This window comes from Egretta garzetta, unplaced genomic scaffold, assembly GCF_000687185.1.
Source record: "Egretta garzetta isolate BGI_Z169 unplaced genomic scaffold, ASM68718v1 scaffold297, whole genome shotgun sequence".
NCBI lineage: Eukaryota > Metazoa > Chordata > Aves > Pelecaniformes > Ardeidae > Egretta > Egretta garzetta.
In genome coordinates, this window is record NW_009260410.1 from 2,121,469 (window position 1) to 2,132,332 (window position 10,864).

The 10,864-nt window shown below is 38.6% G+C and overlaps 1 protein-coding gene across 1 annotated transcript in view; it reads left to right on the forward strand.

The window, feature by feature from the left end:
• BOLL (boule homolog, RNA binding protein) overlaps positions 1–10,864 on the forward strand; it is a gene marked incomplete at its 5' end in the record, with an annotated part of 27,113 nt that overhangs the window by 10,650 nt on the left and 5,599 nt on the right. The window contains 5 exons of the mRNA XM_035899091.1: positions 3,633–3,760; positions 4,964–5,035; positions 6,014–6,061; positions 7,115–7,240; positions 8,688–8,762. Of these exons, the coding sequence (XP_035754984.1) occupies positions 3,633–3,760; positions 4,964–5,035; positions 6,014–6,061; positions 7,115–7,240; positions 8,688–8,762 (449 nt within the window). The remainder of the gene's footprint in view (positions 1–3,632; positions 3,761–4,963; positions 5,036–6,013; positions 6,062–7,114; positions 7,241–8,687; positions 8,763–10,864) is intronic.

The window sequence follows — 10,864 nt, forward strand, 5'->3', positions numbered from 1 at the left end:
GCCGGCTCATGTCCAGCTTTTCATCCACCAGCACCCCCAAGTCCCTCTCGGCAGAGCTGCTCTCAATCCTTTCTTCCCCCAGCCTGTAGTGATACTGGGGGTTACCCCAACCCAGGTGCAGGACCTTGCACTTGGCCTTGTTGAACCTCATGAGGTTCACACAGGCCCACCTCTCCAGCCTGTCCAGGTCTCTCTGGATGACATCCCGTCCTTCTGGTGTGTCAACCGCACCACTCAGCTTGGTGTCATCCGCAAATTTGCTGAGGGTGCACTCAATCTCGCTGTCTAAGTCATTGATGAAAATGTTAAACAGCACCGGTCCCAGTACGGACCCCTGAGGGGCACCACTCGTCACCGGTGCTCGGAATGGTTTGCAGTGGAAGTAAATGCATGCCAGTGGAAATATCCAAATAAACAGACTGATGATCTTTGGTTCTTTATCTCTTTTAATATGTTGTTTGTTTACTTTCTTGGAAAAGATTCTCTAGGAACAAACTGAATGGAAATGTCTCTCAGTTGCCAGGCAGAACCTCAGATCTAAACACTTAAACTGTCCTCACAGATTCTACAGGATAAAGCAGGCTGTGCTGGTTGGTTGGGTTGTTACTTATTTATTTATTCATATTGGCAAAATCCATAAGGACTGTTGCATCTTGCTTTCTTTGTTAGAAACCACAAGGAATGTTCTTTGCTGTAAGATAACGGAATGGATGCTGTATGTTCCTTCCCTGCCAAAGAACTATTAAGACTGAAAACTTAAGAGGAGTAGTATTGATAAGGGGGTTTCTTGTCAGGTGATGACTTTATCTTGAGCAAGGATGCTGTTACAATGGTCTTCTGGGGGAGACAGAAGACAGGTTTTGTTCTAGAGAAGATGCCTTGCCCTTCTGTCAGGGCCTGGTTTTTTTATATAATATGTTACTGAAAATGTAGGGTATAAATCTCCAACTTTTAAGACGAAATCTGTCAGGTTTTGGCATAGCAGGGCATGCTGTCTTGTTATTCCTCAGCAAGGGCTATGTGTCAGAGATGTAAGAGACATTCCTTTTGTAAGCACAGCAGGGAATCGTGTATTTTTGTAACTTTCCTTTAGTATTTGTCCTATGCTACCCTTTGGAAGAGTGGAGGGGGAAAACTTTGCTTGTCTTTTATCTGAAGACAATACAGAGAACTTTAGTTTAATTCTAAAGCTTTGTTTAGGTGTTACTGTCATGTTATTGATTAGTAGTTCATATGCATGCTAACACTGTTGGTGCGGACATACTTTCTGCAGACAGGAATCTTCCCTCTCTCTTCCTCCCCTCATGCATACGTCTGCCCTTCTCCCTTGTGAGTTGTAGGATAGTGTTTGCCCAGGGGAAATGGAATACTTCGTCCCAACTGTTTTCTGGTTTCTTTGCTTCAGAAATTATTCAGCATGATCTTTGCTCAGTCACCATCAAGGGGTTATATGCTTCTTTTTTGCTGTGCTTTGTTTCCCTTTCTGTCTTTGACTTGGACTTTCCCAGTTGCGCTGCCTAACTTGTGGTGCTTCCTTCCTCTGACTCTTGTGCTGAATGTCTATGTTGATAGAAGAGGGGGGTGTGTCTAATTCTGAGACCTGGGGGAACAGAGGGGAAAAAAAAAAATCCTCAAAACCATTTTTTTTTAAGAAAGCTGCTGTGTTTGTGGCCCTGTTTGACTATGCCGGTTCTTCCTCAGGCCTAGGATAGATCTGTACAGAAGATCGTATTGACATCTGGAGACATATCCTAGGATCTGATTTTAGTGTGTCTGCTCTCATGTTCAGCCTACCAACTTTAGTCACAAGGCTAGTTTGTCCTGCTGCAGCTCGAGGTTCATGAAGCCATAAAACCTAGACTCACAGTATCACTGCAGGGCTGTGGTTCTATTATATTTAGCAGAATTGAAGAGAGAGCCCATTTATCACTGTCCTCTCCAGCCCACCTGTAATCTAGTACCTGTCTTTCCTACTATTAAGTAAAACAATTCTTAGCTCTTCTGTCATTAAAGGACCTTTTTTTTGCTAAGAACTTTGAACATACTGGGAGGACCACTCAGTTTGCTTTTCCCTAGCAGCTAGTATTGTGAAAATGGGTATTCATAAAGCTGAAAAGTAGAAACCAAATATAAACAGCTGGAAGAAGGATTAGTTGTTGTGGGCTGGAAGAATTTGAGCTATACATCCTTCAGGCTGGGGTGGTGGTTTTTTTTCTGTCACAGTGAGTTTGCTGGGTTTGATGGTTCCTTTGTAAGAGATGTGTTCAATAGTAGAAAGTTCTGTGCAACATGATTGGTAGTTAGCAAAGTGTACAAGATTGTTGGCTGTGGGATCCTGTTGGTCTCCTCATCTGAGATATCAGTAACTACTATTCTAGATTGCTTACTGGAGCTAAAGTAGCCTCTAACTTCTCTAAGGTCTGTTTAACGCTATCCTAACCACCATCTTAGCCTGACCCATGTATGGATAGTATTTCAGATTATTGTATGCGAGTGTCTTCAGGCTATTCTAGGAGTTAATAAAACTCTTGCCATTGATAAAAGCCCTTCATTTACTGTGGAACCCTTTTTGGTCTTCCACTTAGCATTCTAGTAATTTCACAGAATGGCAGGAGTTGGAATGTGCCTCAGGAGATCATCTAGTCCAACCCTCCTGTTGAAGCAGTCTTCAGTGTTGAGTCTGTCCATAAATGGTACTTCCTTGTGGCACTTATATTTGCAAGGGAGATTAAAACCTAAAACTTTTGCTCAGTGATCTTTATATTGTGTTCTTCCTGAGTTTTCCATCCTATGTCACTATGCGATTCCAAGATTTCAATTTCAGTTACAGAGGTTTTGCTTTTTTTTTTTTAACAGAAGTCTCTTTATATTTGGAAATGGAACTTGTCTTTGTTCTAGAGAAACATGAAGTCCTGTCCCATGCTCCCCAAAATGCAGCCAGGAATAGAGCCTTGGTGATCTCAAAGGCAGCGTTTGAAAAAGATAAACAATCTCTGCATAGGGATAGATATCCCCTTATTTGAATAATGCTTGCTGTCAGTACCTGTTAGAGTGCTGTGTAGATAGAACTCTGCTCTGGGATCAGACCATGCTTATTTATAGCCTCTGCCCTAGTGGCAACATTGCTGAGAAGTGTCCCTGTTGCTGACATCTAGATACCAGTTTTTTACTTTTACAGGCAATGTGCCATCACAGAAAGACAGTCTCTGTGTGTTGAGAAACCTGGATGTGCCTTACAATGAAATCATTCTGGTGTTTTTAGTGCTTGGATCCTGTTTCAGCTAAATATGAATATGTGGAAGTTACCATTGAAAACCTCCTACAATGTGACATTACCTTTGGATATTTGCAGATTAAAATATATATATTTGCTGGGAGTTAGTTACCTGTGTTTAGTAATCTATATGCATGTCATCTTCTGCACCCCTTCCCATCTACTTCTGGAGACATCCTGTAACCATCTGCTTTCATGATTTTGTGTTCAAGAGGGAATTGAGGTGGTACTAGGCACGCTGCCCCATGTTCTTTCCTTTGAGTGTTTTGCTTCTCTGAAGATCACAAATGATCTTTTTTTATGACATACACATCTAAAAAAATTTCCTGGTAAGTGAACTGTATAATATTAATTTCAGGATCTAATGTAATACCAGAAGCTGGTACAATGTACTTAACTACTTCAAGTGGCTATCCTTATATTTACCATAATGGAGTGGCTTATTTTCATACGTCTGAAGTTGCTTCTGTCCAACAGCCATGGCCAGTAAGTAATTTATTTATTTTTATGTTTGTGTGTATATATGCTTTTCTGTGGACCAGGGTGAGTGCAGTGTTTTCAAGCCCTTCTTGCTTCCAGTTTCTTCAGCTGTGCCTCATGGTTGATGTTTAAATGGCTTCCTTATATTAGTCTGTTTATTTTGTGGTTTTTAAATATTACTTAAGTTTATTGTTCTTCTGTAGGGGACTTTGTTTTGATATGACCTACTAGACAGGGTAGTTTGGAATCAGTGTGGGCTCTACCCCAGGAGGAGTTTTGTTATACTAAGGAGTTATTGGTGCTTATGACCCTTGGTTGGCTCCATTTATTATTCCTTCATGAGTGAGGTGTTCTTGGCTGCAAAATACTATGCTGTGGATGAAAAGAGAACATAATACTAGATAAACAAAGAAAAAGTGACATTGGATAATTTTATAGTCACTCACATACTCTTTTTCACAAATACTGCTTGTTTTAGGAGAAAGATAATTCAATAGATGAATTGTTTGGCTTTAGTAGGCTTGGGGAACTTAGAATTTCTTGGGAAGTACAGGAAGGAGTTGTCAATCATTTCAGTTTTTTTACAGGAGGGAAGGATTGCATAAAGCACAGGACCTACATAGAGGATGCATCCTTGCTAATTTCTGTAGAAGCAGTGTTCACAGAGGCTGTACATAATATCTCTATAGATGAGTGGAAAATCCCTTTCTCATAAAAGGGAAAAGCTCAACAGAAGAATTGCTAGCAAATAAAAAAAAAACTTTCCTAAAACAAAGATGACAGCAGAATGGTTTCTAGCTGGTTTAGCCAGTTTAGGCTCACTGCCAAATCAGATGAATGCTGGGGCTGGTGTGAGGAAGGGAATGAAAAAGGGAAGATTGGGTTGGGGCTGTGAAGAGGATAGGAATACATCAGTGACAACTTAAATTGCCTTAAGTGTTTACAAAAAAGTACCTGCAGTTGGGATAGTGGATGGCCTTAACATCTCTAGATAGTGATGGTGTAGTGCTTTCTGGAAAGAACGAAGTAAATATGCCAAAGATTTTTGGTTTTGTAGGCTCTTAGAAACAGTGCTTTTGAAGAATCTTAAGTATAAGTTAAAACTTGGTAAATCCATTTTCAAAAGGGAGGGGAGGTGGTTCAGCATTATAGTACTTCAGAACTGTTCTTAATTGCTGCATTAAGACTTGTAACTTTTTTCTTTTTAAGTCACGCTCTGTTTCCAGTTCACCTGTGATGGTAGCTCAACCGGTTTATCAGTCTCCTACATACCATTATCAGGTATCTGTTTGAAAATGGGTTTCAGACAATCAGTATTCCTTCCAGCCATGCAGTTTTATTTGCAGCACTGTCTCGGGTCTCTTTTTTTCCTAGGAAGTAAGAAGGCTGTTCAAAATAGTTATATAAAACAGATTTTAATTTCATGAAAGGCATTCTTTTCACTAGAATACAACTTATTCTGCCGATGTAACTACATGGAAATGTAATAAATTAAATTTTTTTTGGTGTTGCTAGGCAACTGGCTTAGTACCATCCTTAACTTTTATCATCTAAGCCAAACTCCTGCTCAAAGCAGGGCTGGTTAGATCAGGTTTCTCAGGAACCTGTCCAGTTGAACTTAAATATCTGCAGTGATGGAGGTTCCACAACCTTTCTGGACAGCCTCTTCCAATATTTTACCCTTATCATGGTAAAAGCCTTTTTTTCCTTATAACTGGGCAGATTTTCAGTGTTCCAGCCTGTATATACTGACTCTTGTGCTGTGAACACCTCAGATGAGGATCTGGCTCAGTCATATTTATGCCCCACCTCCCCTTAATTATTGCTGGTTACAACTACCTATCCCCTCCCATCTTGATCCTTCTCAAGGCTGAACAAACCCGGTTTTCTCAGCATCCTGGTATGTCTGTTCTCCAGTCTGCTAACCATCGTGGTGGCGCTACTGGATTTATGCTGTATGTCCATGTTTTTAATGTGTATTGGAAAGTTAACTGCATTTTGTATCTTCTGTCTCCCTAATGGGGCACACTGCTTGGATGCTTCAGTATTTTAGAAGCTTATAAAATGCCCGGGTTGGAGGCTCGGTGGAAGTAGACAAAATGTTCCTGAATTATTTGGGGCCTTATGAAAATGATGTTTCTTCTTTTTAATTAAGAATTTATTATAGATTTGAGATAGTTTTGATTCTAGTATGTTGGGAATTCTAGTATGTGGATACACATGTTCTTAATCATGTAAATATCTTTTGTTTTAATTTAGGCACCAGCACAGTGTCTTCCAAGTCAGTGGCAGTGGTCTGTTCCACAGGTAAATACGGTTAGTTCATAGTTGTAGCATTTTACAATTAGTTTGCATGTAGTCTAAAGGTACAGTGCATTTATCTAACTGTGAAACTTCCCCCTATTCACAATACAGTTTAAATAAATATTAATTGCTGTATTTTAGCAATGCGTTTGCAACGGTTGCTGATACAATGGAAGGCATAAAGCATCTCCCCTTCCACTCTCCCTCTGGCAAAAAAAGTTTGTATTAAATTCCTGAAGTTCTCAGAGGCAGGTAAAAACTGACATATTTTGTCTGATAGGAGAAACTAGCATTAACTAGCTCATTCACTGATACTAACTGTGATGTTTCACTGGAGTATTGCTAGTGGAGGCACATAGAAGTATGCTGAAATTAGACACAGACCCTTGAAATAGGAGGAAGAATTTGAAATTGCTAACTTGCTAATTTTGGGGGGAGACTTCCTTGAGTTTGTGGTCTATGTAGCAGAGGAGCTTAATATGGAAATCTTGCCACTCAAGGAACTTGAAGAGTTTTAAGCTAAAAGGAGAACCCAAGTCCCTTTAACCTTGCACTGTTACGATGTGTCTCATTACGTTAGTAGCAGCCAGCCTTGTCCAGTGATGGTCAGTGCTACTCTAGAAATAGATGTCAGTTTGCTGCTTTGAAATCCAGGTGCTGAATTACAGAAATACTGTGGGGGGGTTTATTTTAAAACTAAAACACTTGGGTTTTAATGTAAGATTTTTGCAAGAGAAAATTAAACTGTATATGTTTCGGTGATCTTGACAGCGTCAATTTTATAAAGTTTAGGATTTCTTCAACAATGCTTTCCAAAATTTAAATAAAATCTGGAAAATGTATAAAAGTGATTAAAAGACATCTTTATTTTACTCTACTACCTGACCTTTCTACCTACTTCCCCCTCACTTAGTTTCTTTAAGTTATCAAAGATCAATTTGACACTTTCTTTTAAAGCTTTATCTTCATTTATATGTAGCAAAGACAACTGTAAAATAAGCTTTGGTATTTATAGTGCATAAATCAAATTTAGTAAAAATAATTGTTTTATTTCAGTCTCCTGCCTCTTCACCATCATTCTTGTATCTGCAACCATCTGAAGTCATTTATCAGCCAGTAGGGGTTACCCAGGAAAGTGGATGTGTACCACCTCCTCTTGTAGTGGAAGCTGCAGTTCCTGAGGTATTTTTATAAAAAAAAATTGTTTATAATTCAAGCATTTATCTGCAATTGAAAAATATAATCTTTTAGTTTAAGCACAGGCAGTTAGAGCACTTAAGTCAACTGTTCCCTGTACTTATCCCCACACCCATGCTGCTGCTGTTAAATCATTTCAGTTGTCCTCAACTTAGAGTGTCGCTTCCAGTTTTGTAGGAGGATGCTTTGATTCTGAAATACTTTGGAGGGTCACAAGTGTATGATAGACAGCAGTATAAAGACTAGCCAATTTTTTTTAATAACATTTAAATAAAATAAGGGCCAGACTCTTCAGAATGCTGGATTAGTCTACCCAAGCCATAACAATGTCCTGAAGCAATTCTTATGTGTGAGTAGTAGCTCATTTCAAAGTATTCTGAAGATCAGAATGAATGAAGAGTAGTTGAATGACTAACCTTTTTCTTCATTAAGATTTTTTTTGCTTCTATATCAATAGCATTTCTGACGGTTTTTTAAGAGATTCTTAATGTACAATAAAGCCATTTTTTGTAATTGGATATTAAAAATGACTAAATGGCTACAGAAAAACCTACTATAGAATTGAAAAAGTATTATGATTAATTGGTACTTTTCCTCTTTGATAATTCATTTCTAATTAACAGGGGTGCAAAAATAAATGATCAATTAGGACAGTAGTCAAGTGTTTTTACAAAAGTGGAAGAGTATTTTATTGCTACAAGAGAAGTTTCAAAACTGGTATTTCAAACATCTTAGGTATGTCAGGATTTCTAATACAAGCCTTTGGTTGTTGGGGGTTTTCTTCCTTTTTTTAAAGTGTGTAAACATCAGTATTTATTGTATAATAATAAATCTTATTGTCAATATTGTTTTTAGCTTTTGCATTTCATTAATCGGGTATCAAATGATACAGAGAAATTTGAAATCTGTGAGCTCTAAGAAAAAACATGAGATTAGTTAAGGAATATTTGCATATAATATGCTCTCAGTTCACAGGCACATAATTTGTTGATGTTAAAGGAAGCAGTATGTGGAAATTCAGAAGATGGTGTAAAATTCAAAGAAAAGCCTGTATATTGTTTGTATGTAAATACCTTGGAAGGCCGACAATGCTGGGAATTGCATTTCAGCATGCTTATCTACACATTTATACACTGGTCCAATTAGAGCTGATTGAAATGGATTTGTAGTAGAGAAGAGTGCTACTTCTGTCAAGGAGAGTGCTTTTGGGCACTGAACTAGATAAACTAAATTTTCTAAACTTTGGTACAGTGGGGAAAACATAGATTTAAATATTGAAATTTTGGGTTTTAAGAAGTCATTAGTTTAGATAAACATAACCCACAACTTGAAGTTAAGGAATCTGAATTCATGTGAAAGGCTTGCAAAAACATCAAATTGTGAAACATCTTTTGGTTTTACGGTGTTGTTTTTTCTTTTTTTTTTACACCAGCTGTATTCTGATCATGGAGTTCAAGCACCACATCACCAGCCTTATGCCCAGAGTTCCATAGCCATGCCTGCACCTGTGAGTATCAAAGCAAGATAGTTAAAGTAAGTGCTATAGTGTTACTGTCCCCTTTCAAGAAGGGCGACAGTAAGAGAAGAGGGGCAGGGATGAAAAAGTCTTCTATTAGTGAATTAATAAATAAGGAAAACAGAAACACTGCAGAGAAACTGATGTTTTTCTTTACTTGAGGATTTTTTACAGAGGACATAAGTATACTTATTTTGGAACTATTTGGGGAAAGTAAAAAGAAAAAAACAAACGTGACTCGTTATTTTAAAACTTGGGATACAAAGAAAACTGCAAATGAAAAATGTATTTTGAGAGAAAACAGTGAACCTTGTTCAGCTCTTTGAAATGATGGTTACAAATGCTTGTGTCTCTGTCTCTGGATCCTGAAAAGTTGAATTCATTACCTGCAGCCTTAGATAAGCACCTCATGTTGTGGCAAGGTGGGGGTTTTGGAACATGGAGCATGAAAGACTGTCCCAGTTGGGTACCTGTAGGTGTTTTTCTATGCAGTTCTGGTTCTTGAACGGCCACTCAAAAATGTGATTCTTCCATGTCACCTGATGAAAGTTGTTGGGGGTTTTTGGGTCCCAGTTTAAGGTCCTTTTTGCCTAAATTAGTAAGGTTGTTAACACAACATATGAAATAATGTCTAAATTAGATTTAGCCTAGATTTGCCTGGTAAAAAAGGACCAAACGTATCAGTAGTTTTACGTGATATTACAGCACTTACTCTTCTGTGAAAGATGCTTACTCAACTACAAATGACAGCCTAAATATGAATGAATCTAAGCCATGTTACAGACTTAGATATATCTTTCATTTATTTCACCTTTCTTTAAAGAGAAGAATCTTTTTTCCAGATTATTGTGTAACAATATCTACTAAATATTTCCAGTAGAGGGGGCTGTAACATTAAGTGTTGTCTTGGAATAAAAAGCAAGTACTCAATACAAAAAAAATAGAAGCTGAATATGAATTTGCAAATATTAATCTGGAGTGATTCATATTTTTAAGAAATACTTAAAAGGTATCTCAGAATCAAAAACAAGTGCATACTTACTGTATCAAATAGAGAAACAAGCTTTTTCACCTTGAAACTTGACTTCTACTGTCTTTCCTAGGGCCACAGCTATACCAACAAGGTAGTGTGAAGTTACAAGGTAGATTTAGAGCACAATAGTTCTTCCTTTTCTACAGTAATTACCACATTACCCTGCTTTACCTTATAGCAAAGGCAAAGTAGTTTACTCTGATAAGTGACAGTGTGTTGTTAACTTACAGTAGAGTAAGTGCATGCATGGTAAAACCATGTTTGGTTACTGTGGTATAGGAAATGAACTGCAAATTCAGACTGTTATTTATCTCCTAGCAGAATATTTTCTGTTTATTCATAGCTTTAGAAGTGATTCCACGCAGGCCAAAGCTGGCATAACCCAGCAATTCATTCCATTTTCCCACACCACTCCATTTTCCTGTGGTGGTAGAGGTTTTTGTGAGGCAATATGGTAAACCAGGTCAAGGAACTGATGTAGTTAAAGATGAACCCCCACTGCCTCCACCCAAAAAGAGCAAACTTAAACTTGGATCAGTTCCTCAGACCAGTTTGTCAAGCAACTGCACAAATTCTTGTACCTATACAAGACGTTTGCGATAGGAGAATCGCAAGGTTTGGAAGGGACCTCAGGAGATCATCCAGTCCAACCCTCCTGCTAAAGCAGGTTCAGCTAGAGCATGTTACACAGGACTTCGTCCAGGCGGGCTTTGAATATCTCCAGAGAAGGAGACTCCACAACCCCCCTGGGCAGCCTGTTCCAGTGCTGAGCAACCCTCAAAGGGAAGAAGCTTTTCCTCATGTTCAGCTGAGACCTCTTATGTTTCAGTTTGTACCCATTGCCCCTTGACCTGTTGCTGGACACCACTGCAAAGAGTCTGGCTCCGTCCTCGTGACATCCACCCTTAAGATATTTGTATGTGTTGATGAGGTCCCCTCTCAGTCTTCTCTTCTTCAGGCTGAACAAGCCCAACTCTCTCAGCCTTTCCTCGTAGTGGAGATGCTCCAGTCCCTTTATCATCCTAGTTGCTCTCCTCTGGACTCTTTCTAGGAGTTCCTC